The 13,748-nt window shown below is 46.3% G+C and overlaps 1 protein-coding gene across 1 annotated transcript; it reads right to left on the bottom strand.

The window, feature by feature from the left end:
- Positions 1–428: 428 nt before the first annotated feature.
- ADAMTS1 (ADAM metallopeptidase with thrombospondin type 1 motif 1) lies at positions 429–9,673 on the bottom strand. Its single transcript, XM_060010434.1, has 9 exons — positions 8,572–9,673; positions 6,585–6,931; positions 6,100–6,232; positions 5,546–5,713; positions 4,821–5,107; positions 4,411–4,597; positions 4,146–4,321; positions 2,692–2,867; positions 429–2,521 (listed from the first exon to the last, which is right to left on the bottom strand). The coding sequence occupies exons 1-9, from the start codon at positions 9,218–9,220 to the stop codon at positions 1,822–1,824; spliced, it is 2,823 nt and encodes a 940-aa protein (XP_059866417.1). The 5' UTR covers positions 9,221–9,673; the 3' UTR covers positions 429–1,821.
- Positions 9,674–13,748: the final 4,075 nt, after the last annotated feature.

Raw genomic sequence — 13,748 nt, 5'->3', positions numbered from 1 at the left:
TATGGAATCTAAAAAAAAAAAAAAATGGTTATGAAGAACCTAGGGCCTAGACGGGAATAAAGACACAGACCTACTAGAGAATGGACTTGAGGATATGAGGAGGGGGTAGGGTAAGCTGGGACAAAATGAGAGAGTGGCATGGCCATATACACACTACCAAATGTAAAATAGCTAGTGGGAAGCAGCCGCATAGCACAGGGAGATCAGCTCAGTGCTTTGTGACCACTTAGAGGGGTGGGATAGGGAGGGTGGGAGGGAGACGCAAGAGGGAGGAGATATGGGGATATATGTATATGTATAGCTGATTCACTTTGTTATAAAGCAGCAATTAACACATTATTGTAAAGCAATTATACTTCAATAAAGATGTTTTTTAAAAAAATGTATGCAATGAAACATTTTTATCAGTGTTAAAAAAGTAATAAACCAGACATTTTTTAAACAAAACAAACAAAAGTTCAACATCTGAGTTTCAGATTTCCTACCCAGGAATTAATTCCCATTAAAAAAAATAGACACATGTTCAAAAAGTGTCCTTTTATTATTTCCTAGTAACATATATTGTATAAATACTCTATTTTTATATGACCTTTTACAAAAGCGATATAACTTAAAAGCTTTATCATTAGAAAGAAATGTATAAAAATAAATATGTTATTATAGGCATTTATTACAAACTATAGTCCTTCTTAGAAGGAACACACAGACCAATACTTATAAAGTACATAGAATTTATAGTAACATATTTTACTATATACATATGGAAAAAAGTCATTTTCTTTCATAGTAGAAGAGCTGAACAGACATTCACCAGGATATGACTGTTGGACCAGCTGCTGGGGATGGACCCGCTACCCCTCAGTAGCCTCCCCACCGTGAGATGTGTGATCTCAATGTCCCCAAACACTGGGGACCCTGTTGTACACACCCCATTCTTGTTCTGGCATTACATTCTTTTTGTGTGATCTTACTGACTTTCTTCAGACACAAACTGTTTTTTGGTTTTTTTTCCACATCCACATTCCTTAAGTAGGCTTACCTCAGGAGGAAAAAATGTAGGAGGTACCCAGATCAACGGGCCTCCCCTAGCTTTTACCAGCATCTGATACATCACTGCTTTTCTTCCCCTTGTAGACTTAATGCTGTTTTTACAAATACATGGAATTGTTTCTTCGTCAAAATGAATTCACAAATAAAGACACAATAACGGCACAAGAAAGGAAAGATGGAGTCATTTGAGTCACTGGATGTTGCTAAGCATTTCTCATGCTGGACTGAATTCTTAACTCTCAGCAGAAGAGATGGCATAAACATTCTCTGAAACCACAGCAGTTAGGAACAGTGATGGTCAAAGATCCTATGTGTATTCCTTTCTCCCTCCATAGGTAGTGAGGTAAAGTAAGCCACATCTTAAACCAAAAACCTCATCTTCCTCCTGCTTTTCATTTCCCAACCTCCATGATACAAAGCATTTCATCAGTACCAGGAAACAGGGATTGTAGTATTTCTCACACTTGCTTTGACAAATGTTTCTATTTTTGTAAAAACTTGTCACAGACTTAACAAAAGAAATAATAACGCCCTGGGGCTTTCTCATGCTATATTATTGGTCAGCTATTAATGATCCTCATAAACTACCCTATCAATTTTGTAACTGGCAGGAAATTCTGATGATCTAAGTTCTTTTCTACCTACCTGTACCTCCCAACTCATCGGCACACCTCATTGATCACCGGCAAGGTGCACTGGATTCCTCCAGCCTTCTTGATTTCAGTGCATCAGCCCTTCCCCACTGCCCTTTTCCCTCAACACCGCCCCTGCTTAACTGCATTCTGCCATTGTGCAAAAGTCTATGTAATGTTTAGGTTTCTTTAAAGGATCGCAGCTCTCATGAGATAACACACCTCCATCATGGGACAGACACTGCAAGGTTCTCTTTTTGTAACCCTTCCCGCAAGTCTTGGAACATGGCGACCAATCCCCCAGCTGCCAGAGGGGACAAGGCAGGTCCGCACAAGGTCTGGTGCTGGCTGGCTTCACTTCCTTTGCACACTCTGAAGCGGGCTGCCCGTTGAGGTCTCGGCACTCCACCAGCCTTCTCTGCACACCCTGTCCACATGACTTGGAACATTCGCCCCACTCTTCAATGACCCATTCGGAGAAAGTAGGGATGGCGTTGAAAGATTCCTTCTTCTTCTTCACGAAATAGGTGTATTTAATTTTCGGTCGAAGGGCATTGCCCACTGTCAGGACTTGGATGGTTAAGGGCTCCTTGAGAGGGCTAAAGCTTCTAATTCTTTCCAACGCTGCAGAGGAGCCACTGTATCTCAAGACACTACCTTTGTACGTGATGTCTTGCTCTAAAGTGGACAAGGTGAAGTCGCCATTCAGGATATATGTGCCATCGGCAGCTTTGATGGCAAGGTAGCTTCCATTATTTCTGGATCCCCTCTGATTCCGTTGTTTCACTTCAATGTTTGTGGCTCCGGTTGGAATTGTGACGATATCGTGGTAGCCAGGTCTGCAGACAAGGAAAACAGATATAAAAATCTCTCATTCACCAGCTAATCATATAATCAATACTTAGCTTAAAACACCAGGTAATCATTTAAGAATGTAATTTTTACCAGACCTGTAAAAAGTTACATTGAAATGATAAGACCTTCAGGATTATGGCATTTTAACACTTACTTTGCACTAGTAACTGATCCTGATATTTTCTTGCATGTAGATCCATTTCCTCCACAAATGCCACATTTATCGAACTTCTTTTTGGAGTCTATGATGCGATCACAACCAGCTTTTACACACTGTCCTTGCACGCAGACAGAGGTGGAATCTGGGCTACAAGGAGTGCCATCTACCACCTGAAAAAGGAAGGGCACGTACCTGGTGTTACACATTAACAAGGGCAAGAGATGATGCTAGGATAGTTCTGAAAGTTTTCTTCGTTAACATTACATCTTTGCTTTCCTGACTAGCAAAATTAAAATAGTACTTTATAACATGGCACACACTATCCTTCTCTTTGGCTTTTTTTTCCATCTGAAAATATTATAAATTTTTTGATTATTTGTATCCTATCTCACTTTTAGCTAAGGTCAACAAAAGCAGAGCTTTTTGTCAATTTGTTTACTGCTGTATCCCCAGTATCTAGAATACTAGCTGGCAATAACAGGTGCTGAATAAATCACTTGAATGTTGAATCTGCAACTGGAGACTGTTTTCATAGCCTACAGTGATAATGACACATGATAATTTCAACCAAATTCAATTCTATTTTCTACCTCAGAGCCAGATTTATCTCCTCAGCAAAACAATGCTTCCATTAGTTCAGTATATGTTCTCAAACACAAGAGTTCTCAATGCTCAGACTTTCATTTTAATAAGTCCATTTGCACATACTACTGCTAGTCACCCAGTAACAAGTACTTCGGGCCACACCTAAACTATTTTCCAAAACCACTGGATGGTTTCCATGTTAACACATAATTTACCTAACCATGTGTAAAGGGCTTTTCTTCGCATATAGGAGTAATAATAAACCATTGCAAGAATCATAAGCACTGGATTCAAGCTTCATTCATAGCCCAAAACAGCACCAAACTCAAAGCAAGCAGTTGCCAATGTATCTAGAAGCAAAGCAGTTCTAACTTGAAATTGAACACGTTAATATATAAATTAGGGTTTCCCTGGTGGCACAGTGGTTAAGAATCCGCCTGCCAATGGAGGGGACATGGGTTCGAGCCCTGGTCCACGAAGATCCCACATGCCGTGGAGCAACTAAACTTGTGCGCCACAACTACTGAGCCTGCACTCTACAGCCTGCGAGCCACAACTACTGAAGCTCTCGTGCCTAGAGTCCATGCTTCGCAACAAGAGAAGCCACTGCAATGAGAAACCCGCGCACCACAACGAAGAGTAGCCCCTGCTCGCTGCAACTAGAGAAAGCCCGCGTGCAGCAACGAAGACCCAACGCAGCCATAAATAATAAATAAATAAATTAAAATCTCAGCTTTATATATATATATATATATATATATATATATATATAAAAATTAAAGGAAGTACAACAGAGCTGGCATGAAAAGGGAGCAAACTAAGGCCTTGTTTCTTAGGCAAAAAGTCTGAAGAAAAGTCACTACCTTGGGCTGCAAAACGAAGAAGTAGCCAATGCCTTTGGCTTGACAGATGAGCTTGCACCTGTCCTTGGGTGAGACTCCTGCGTACTTGGGTGTCCACTCCACTGCGGGCCCGCTCCCAAAGGAAGCTTTGGAGAATTCATTGTGTGCCTCACACTGTTCCTCTCTAAAGGTTTTTCCTGGAAAGAGAAGGAGACGATGATGTTATCCGTTTCCGGCCTTCAACCACCCGTTTGCAGCGCATCCTTTTCACCTTCTCTCTACTCACCATTATTCTCTGGACAGTCCTCAATATTGCAGGACCTGTAGCGCACGCGCTTGCCCTCGCAGTACTTCCCTCCGTTCTTTGGGACTGGGTTGTCGCACTCCCTCATCGTATACTGAACTCCTCCGCCACACGTTCTTGAACAGTCTCCCCAGGGCCCCCACGGACCCCAGCTTCCGTGAACAGGAGTCTAAATGGAGACACAAATGATCAGCGTTAGAAACCTCTACAGAGACCTTTTCAGGAAATAGAAGAGAAAGACATGGGACAAAGAATCAATAATACGACTCTATCCTGTATCCCTGCGGGAGCCCACAGGTCGGGATGCTAACGTGGTATCTAACGTTTTAGCATCACTTGGTCTCTTTCAATTCTGAATCTTAAAGGAGCGTGTGTTGCAGTGGAAAACTCACATCAAAATGCTTCTTGTCAGTCTTGTTCACACACTTGCCGTTGACACACCATTTCCCTTCTCCACAGCTGGTGCCGTCGGCCCAGGGGAAGTGTTTGGTCTGGCACACCAGCAATCCGCCAGAGGTGCCTGTGCACCAGAGGGTCGTGCATGTGCTGGCCGCGTCCGGGCAGTGTTTGGACTCATCCCCAAATGTAAACTGGCACTGCCGGTTGGCATCGTACAAGGTCCCGGGGAGATCAGAGGGGAGCTGTATGGGGCTCTGGGGCTTGTCCATCAAACATTCGCCTGCAAGGAAAAATGCCAATGAATATTAAGAAATAGCAAATTAAAGCATGCAGGGGGTAGATCAGTTTCAGAAAATACTTACCAAAAGTGATAATATATAGCAAAGCAATTTGAAAGCTGAAGAGTTTGGGGGGAAAATGCCAGAGATATTTAAACTATCATTAAGATATTATTCTTAATGGGATATTTCTGTATTAACAATGACAGGAAATCATTGTTCTGCTAAAAACTCAAGTTAATGTACTCTGGGAGCTACCTGACCAGAAGCACTATCTTTTACTGGAAATTAAGATCTAAAAATGCATGCGGTTGACAATGAAAGTCATTTTGAAGGAGGGAAAATAAAAAGAACAGAAAAGAAAGAAAGAGCTGGTTTCATTAGTACCCTACATGTGGATGGTTGGGTAACATCTAGAAAGAGTAGCTGGAGCATCTTACCATGATCATTATCCAGAAATGATGTAATCATGTAAGCACTGCAAGGAGACCAGGGTTGGCTGCGGTCCAAATTGGAAAGCATTGACGCCATCATGTGGGAATCCCGGTTGACACCATTAACGCTGGCACATTGCTTTGCATCATCATGTGGCATGTTAAACACATGGCCTAAGAAGACATCCGAAACCCACATTAGAATACAGGTCATTTGCAGCACTTTTTTTCCCCAACAGGGATTCATTTGTCTCAAAGTGATATTTCTAGAGGAAGAAATGTGTTTTAGAGATAATCTATTTTAGAGACAATGTCTACTTTTCACAGGGTGTAAACAAACGTAAATTTCCAAATACGTCCATAGCTCCTACTACCTTACTTTGAATTCTAATAAAAATGACCATGTTGAGAAGAGTGGAAAAATATTTTCTGCAGTTTCTAGGGAGCTCTGGCACCTTAAAATAGCAATATAACCTGAAGACTCTGCCTCTTAAATTAATACATAGTTTATCAATTTGAATTCATGAATTGGGTTAACTCTCACTCTAAAACAGACTTACCTAATTCGTGGGCTGTGGTGAAGGCAGCTTGTAAGCCGTCATCCTCTATGACCGAGCAGCTTCTGCTGGGATCACATACAGTTCCAACATCTGCCATCCCAAGAGTATCACATGTCTGGGCGCCACACAGGTCCTACAAGGAGCAAAGGTATGTCCGTATTAACAGAGACAGAGCACGAACCTTGTGATCTCACTTTTTGGCAGGGTGTAACTTCACATGTGCTTTAGGGCATCTACATTCATTGTTGTTGAGTAGTTCTTTTAGGAGTACTTTGTGTGACTTTAAGATTTTCCCCAAGGCCATTCAAAAAAGACTGTGAAACTTGAGATATTAAAATATTAAAAGAAATAAGGAAGATTAATCATGCTAGCCAATTAAAAAATATAAGTGCCAAAATACTGGTAAAATGCCTTACATACATTTGCTTATTACAAAACTGATTCCCAAGAGAATACTCTCATCGTTGGCAATGTCTTCCTCTCACCTGTCTGGTGAAAAGAATCGCAGTGTCATAGTGCTCTGCATCCCGGTCACTGGGCGGGTTGTGCTGCTTTTGCCAGTTGCAGAAGTTCCGCAGAGTGAGGGCAGCGTTGGAAGTCACTTCTGGCCCCTTCTGTTCCTCATAGATGACCAGGATCTTCACTACCACCAGGCTAACTGAATTCCGAATGCTGGGGTGTTTGTATAACCGGGCCGCCACCGAGAACAAGGTGAGAAGGTAGTGCTTTAGCCCACTGCCGTGGAACTCTGCCATGGACTGGTCGGCCACAAGCATAGTTTCCACATAGCGGGGGCTGGACACAAATCGCTTCTTTCTTAGGCTTCTAGTTCCTGTAAAGACACAAGGAAGATAGTTTGTTCAGGGGCAGTCTAGCCAAGGATAGTTACCTTCCCAGAGTATATAAAGAAAGCCTAACCAGTCAAAGAAAACAATACAAAAATACACCCGGAGCAACAATAACAAAAATATTTGCATTTCTTTTCACTGAAAATGTTATTTTTAAAGTTTTCTCCTTTACTGTAAATAAAAAAAAGGCCATGTGCTCCTCTGAGGGGTGTCAGGCTTTTTTTTTTTTTTTTTTTTTTTTTAAACAGGATTTCTTTTGTCCTCTCTGAGATCACACAATCTGAAAAAGGCAGTGTGCGCAACCATTCTCCCCAGCTGTAGTAAAATCTTGGAGCAAGGGGGGCAGGCAGAGCCCTGAGTCACTCTTTCACAGGCCAGGAATCAAATCCTGAATGAGATCATCGGGCTCCACGTGGAAGGCCCAGGGCAGGGCTGTGGCCTCTGCCGAGGGGCAGGGCCTGAAGAAATCTCAGCCTGCACTGCTCTGCTCGCTCGTTCCACGGGTCCCTGCGGTGCTCTGCTCTTGCCAAATCCGGGCACAAGGACCACCCAGTCTGCCAAGAAGCCGACTGCCCCACTCCCACCGCCCCAGGGAAATAAGTTCCTGCTTCGGACCACGGGGCCACGGCTGATTGTTTCGAAAAGAGCCCTCTGACTCCTGACTGAGACCCAGCCCCCAGGGAAGTTCTACGCTGGGCTCTGAGCACGTAACCGCTTCAAGGAGCGGACGTACAGGGGAGAAGAGGAAAATTTTACAAGCCACGTGAGAAAGTTCAAAAAAGAAACAAGGCACCCCAGTGAGTGACAGAATGAAAAGAACTAGACAGGAAGCACTGCACACAACAGAGAGAAACAGGGAAAGGCGGAGCAGGAAGGATCACCGGTGACTAACTTTCAACAGTGCTTCCGAGCAGAATTATGGCCGCGAGGGGGAGCGCAAAGTGGGAGGCTGGTGGGAGGCGCGGAGAGGCGGGGCGAGCTGGGCAGAGACCTCCCAAGCAGGTTCTGAAGAGGGGCCCCGCCACTGCCAGCCGGTCGGGGGTCAGACTCTTAAAGGGGGGAAGGGAACAGAGGCCAGCAGAACAGGAATCGTAGCGCAGCTGTCCAGGCTCGCGGGCTGCACATTCTGAGGTCACTATCCCTCCTCCGCCCTCCATCTCTGCCCTCCTCTGGGCTCAGGGTGCGCGAACAGGCAGCGGTTACAAAACTAAGCGCGAAGCTGCAACTCGACCAAAGGACACATGCATAATTGTTAAAAAGAAATTAACAAGGTGGAAATAAGTCGCACAAGCTCACATTCAACTAAAGTGGGAGGCATTGGGTTACCAGCTCTCCCTTCCGGATCGGAACGCTTCTCCTTAGCAGAAACACCATTGATAACGTCTATCCTCTCTTGATCATTCATTATTAGGGCAAATGGAATTAACTGCTCCAGCAGGCTTTGGTTAGTTCACCAACCCAAATCTTAAGCCGCATTCCCTCCACACCACGTCTCCGTCCTGTCCGCAGACAGAGGCTCGCGTCTGCGAACAGGACTCTACCCTCAAGTCGCGCAGCACAGAGAAGGTAGGGAGAGGGAGATGAATGGAGAGACAAGTGGGAACCACTCTTCTGGGAATGATACCTGTTGGCTGTCCCATGCGTTGTGTCGCTCGGTCCCGCGGCGGCCCCTGCGCCGTGGCGTGCTCGTCCTCCGACCCCGCTCCCCCCGCGAGCTGCGTCTCGTCGTCCAGGACCCCGCACCTGGCGCCGCCGCCACCCCGCCGCCTCCGCCGCAAGAGATGGAACTGGGGCCGCGTCGGAGGCTCCTCCTCGGCTGCGGCGGCGGGCGCGGGCTGGATGAAGTACTCCTCGCCCTGCAGGTAGAAGGCGCCGCGCACGCCCTCGCAGAGGCTGAGTGCAGCGGCGGAGCTGGGGTCGCCGTTCACCGTGCCAGAGTAGAAGCAGTGCGCCAGGTCGCCAACGGGATCAGAACGCGACGCGTCGGGCCCGGGTCTGCGCCCCACCGTCTGGAGCGTGAAGCCGGGGGCCAGGAAGCCGCGGTCCGGCTGCAGCTCCAGCAGCAGCTGCCGGCCGAAGGCGTCCAGGCGGAGGTGCGTGGTCCTGTGTCCTGGGTCGCTCTCCGGTGCCAGCAGCACCAGCTCCTCGTCTTCCTCGGTGGGGCGCCCGCGCACGCCCGGCACGACCAGCAGCGCTGAGGCCGCGGCGAGCAGCAGCCGCAGCAGCACGGGCGCAGGCTGCGAGCCGCGAGACCGTCGCGCCGTGTTCCCCATGTCGCCTCCTGCCGTGCGCCTTCCGAACTCCGCGGGGACCGCTCGCGGCACCCGAGTCCCGGGAGGCACCGCGCGCCGCCGCGCACTGAGCGAAGGGGCTATTGTTCGGGTCTGGAGCGCAGAGCCTCGCTGGCCTGCCTCGGGATTGTTAAAATTAACAATTACTATGATTCTTGGAAAGTGCGCGCAGAGCCAGCCGCAGATGGGGCTCCCGGAGTCACTAGAGAGGAGGCGCTGCAGTTCTGCCGGCGCGCGGGAAGTTTTTCTTCTAGCGAAGAGCTGGAGGCACCGCGCAGCAGGCTCTGGTGGGGTGGCTGATGCGGAGACACGGAGCGCCCTGGGACGCCTCCGGGAGAGGGGCCTTGGGCCACACGAGGATCGGCGCCTGGAGCTCCCCGCTTCGGTCTCCGCCTCGGTCGCGGTGCACCTCGCTCTGCGCAGGGCTCTGTCCTCTCGGCCCTACTGCGCGCCCTGGCTATGCAAAGGCCCCAGGCTCTGAGCCGCTTTCCAGCGAGTGCAAGAACGGGGCAGCCCGGGCCGCCTTTTTATAGTCTTTAAAAATGTCTCCGCCCACCCCCCCTTACCCCGTTTCTCCTCCCTCTTGGCCGCCTTTCTATCCCCGGGACGCCGCCCCCTGAACTCAGTCGGAGCGAAACCGCGCTCTGCGCCGCGGGCCTGGGCGGGGGGGCGGCCTCCGCTCTGGCTCGGCGCCACTGGCTCGTCAGTCTGGGGGCGGAAGGCGCAGGAGAGGCGCTGTGAGCAGCACTTTGTACGTCTGGGGCTGCTGCTGGGAGAAGGTACTCCCTGCCACCGCGCTCTCCCCCCGCCGTCTTCCCGGACTACCGTCCCTTCCCGCCGTCCCTCTCTTGCGGGAGCGCAGTTCGCGCGTGGGGCTGCATTTTCCAGAAGGGACGGTCGGGGTGGAGAGCGGAGTCCTTTCTCGAAGATTTCCCTGCCGGGGTCTGTCCCTATGCCGGCCCCCTCTCTCACCGCATCCCACCCCCGCCAGCGCCCGCCTCTTCAATCTGGGAGATGAGCCAGGGCTCCCCTTTCTAGAAAAATACCCCACTCCACCTCTCCATCTCCCTGGCCTGCCACAGGCCGGTTTGCTGCAGCGTGCTCTCTCTTCGCCCCAACTTTTCTCGGGAAAGCTCGATAGGGCCCGCGCGTCCCCTAGAAAGCGTGTCTGCGTGAGGAAGCCAGGAGACACATTCCAGGCCATTGACTTTAAAATGGGTTTAAATTTTAAACCTTCGCCCTTCCCCCTTCCACCATCATCTCCCCACCCCCCCGACCCCCTCCGGCCCCAGCCTTAAAGACTTCTCAGTAGGAACCCGGGCTCACACTTCCGGAATAGGTGATCTGGAACGCGCGGTTCAATTCCCCAGAGCCTAGGGAGGGAACTGCGCATTCTCTTCATTCGAGAAATAATCAACTCCCGCCCAGTTTGCCTTCTTCCACCTACTAGCTGCAGGACGTAGGCCAGGTTTGGCACAAACGTCAAGGAACCCCACTTTTGCACCCAGGGAGCGGCGGCATCGATGGGACTAGAAAGTGTACAGTGGGGAAATTAAGCAGTCGGTTTCCTTCCCCGACCCCTCCCTCCTCTTCCCCGAGGAAGGGAAAAGGCTGCCTCCGCGTTAGGAAAGCGAGAAAAGTTGAACCTTTCCACCTAGATAGGTCCCTAAGCAAAAGCGGAGCAGCTCTTCCATCGAAAAAGAGGGAGGGGTTCAATGACACAGAGGAAGGAAATGTTTCATAACGTTTCCCCAGGCGGAAAACCACGGGGACAATGGTGAGAACGACCGCCCCAAACCCGGGGCAGACCCGTGTCCCTCACACTCGCGCGCTCCCACTTCCTCGCCCGGCCCTGTCTCCTGCCTCGCCGCTCCCGCCCCTCAGTTTTCACCAAGTTTGATCTCGTCCCTTTCATTACTCCTCCCCAGATCTTCCCAACTTCATTCTTTTCTAGCCAAAAGCGTCCCCTGCAAGTCCTCCAACGCGTCCTTCTTACAACTTTTGCTTTCAGAAAACCTCTCCAACTTCCTCTTTTCTCTCGGAGTTCTAGATCGCCTACTTGAAAAACAAAAACAAAATCTTTGCTTCCCACTCTTTAGGAAAGATCAAATCAGAAAGAATGGCACAGAGAAGCAAAGCGTTTAAAACAACCCCTGGTCCCCATACACTTAGGTGTGGATGCTTTCTTAAGCGTAATTGTCCTTTCCTAAGGTCATTGTAATAGATAAATGCTGAATGAGTAACCGAGAAATTACATATATTTTAACAGCAGGTTAAAGTAACTCAATGACCAGTTTTTTTCTTTGCTCCTCCATTCTCCCACCATCTAACCATTTGACCCTGTTTCTGCCCACCCCCTTTCACCCAGTCTCTCACTCTATTCCATTATTCCTTCCAATTTAATATTGACATACACATTAATGCATGGCCCCATTCATTTCTATACTGTCTAGCCTAACTCATTCTGCTGTTCTTTGAACTAAGATTTATTCCTCTTTGCCTCACAGGTTTCATTTCCCAAATATCCCTACTCCTCAGTTTGATTTCCAGACCTTTTTTTTTTTTTTTTACATACATTTCCCCCCTCTGTTACAGTATTTTTTTTAATGTTATTATTACTGTTATTTTTTCATTTCATTTGTTCTTTCTGTCCAGCTAGATGAAAGATGAGATTCTTAGGGGAGCATTTGAGGAAAAGTCACTTTGCACTTACAAGATCTTGACTGTGGAATCATGGAAACATGACGACAAAGCCATCAATAAATTTTCACATCTCTTGCTCAGAAGAGGGCTCTGGAAACAACACACGGTGACCAGCAGTTGGGTCCTCAGACTGGCTTTGAGATGGAGATTTCAAACACTTGAGGTGGCCTAGGGTCTGAGAGGCCTAACACATCCATAAGGGAAAATGTGATTCTCTTGAATTGGTACAGGATGGGAAATTCAAAAGACCAGCAGAAAATATGTAGTTTTCTAAAAACTCATGTAATGCATTCCAATCTGTCAACTCCCCTACATAAACTTTAGCTTTTAAAATGTATTAATGCAAGTTTGGCCTTTAGTTCATTTCTGCCTCCAGTGCATTCTGATTGGAGTTTGTTTAATTCAAGGCATACATTGCTAATGTTGAATGGCTTACTTCAACTCTATTATAATTTTTACGTATTTCATGTTGTATATCCAAATAGAGCTGAAAAAAACAGAGAGCTAAAGGCAAAAGTGGCCAGGAACATGGCTTTTTTTATTCACTGGGTTTCTCTCCAGATTTCTGTTCTTTTGCATAATGATTCCAATCTGTTGTGCACCTGTAGTTCTGGGAAATGATTCTTTTTTAATCACTTCAACAGAGGCATGGATGTAGGAGTTGCCAATTACTAAGCTTGAAAAACTTCATCCATGCTCAGAAGAACATTTAATCTACTTACTTTTTTTTTTTTAAAGATCGGCACTCTTTACGCATTTGTGGTAACACACAACTATATACACATAACATATATGTATATTTATAAAGAAAATAGTGAATTGAAAAAATAACTCGCTGTAGAAACAAGACCAACAGAGCAGAATTTGTGCATGGCACTAGTAAAAGTGATATGAAATACTGGGTCCTTGTAAATAAGTTTCACACTCTCACACTTATAAAATGATTGCTCTTTGATTTAAACATGCATCCAAAAGATCTCATGCTGTTCTAAACTCTGCCGTATTTCTGATTTTCTTTTTCTAGACTACGTATAAGTTTATATAAATGTAAATCTTGATATGTTTTAATATACTGACCTTAACCAATTTTGATTATTTGTAGAGATTACCTAATAAAAGTTAAAATATTTGACATAAAAATATTCTTACAACAAACAGTTTGACCTTTTAAAAGCTTTCTTGTCTCCTGTTAACAGAGAAAAGTTTCACACATTTTAAAGACACAATACTGGATTGATAATTCTCGAGAATTCTATGCCAAGTATTCAACAAGTAGCCATGAAATGAGAGAATCTGGTCATATACATGAGCTGTTAGCATTGTTTTAGTGTAAACATTGTGTACAGAAATGATTAATGTACCTATTTCATAAACATGTAATGCTATTTATTCATATTTTCATGCCATAGGATTTACCAATTAGACATAGGAAAACTGTTTACCATTAGTGCTTCTTCTGGGGACATATAGCCTAAAATGATGGACAAATGGATATTTTATTTGATTATAAATGAGAAAATAGAAAACATCTCTTTCAAGCAGGTTATAAACCCAGAATTATAACAAATATTGAAAACAGAAAAATGAATGTATGTTGCATTTGGACTTACAATTGCTATGATCCCAAAGTCCTGCGTTTGCAAGAGTCTGTCCAATCCACTTCCTTTGCTTGGCAGATGTGGAATTGAACCTCAAAGTGGTTGTTATTGCCTAGGATGGTATAGCCAAATTGGGGGCTAAGAAATGACTCTGACTCATATTTTTTAATCAAATTCCTTTTGGAATTTAATTATCTAATTGTTTGGTT

Source organism: Delphinus delphis, chromosome 4 (genome assembly GCF_949987515.2).
Source record: "Delphinus delphis chromosome 4, mDelDel1.2, whole genome shotgun sequence".
Taxonomy (NCBI): Eukaryota; Metazoa; Chordata; class Mammalia; order Artiodactyla; family Delphinidae; genus Delphinus; species Delphinus delphis.
The sequence above is the reverse complement of the archived record's forward strand: the minus strand, read 5'-3'. Positions and strand labels throughout refer to the sequence as shown.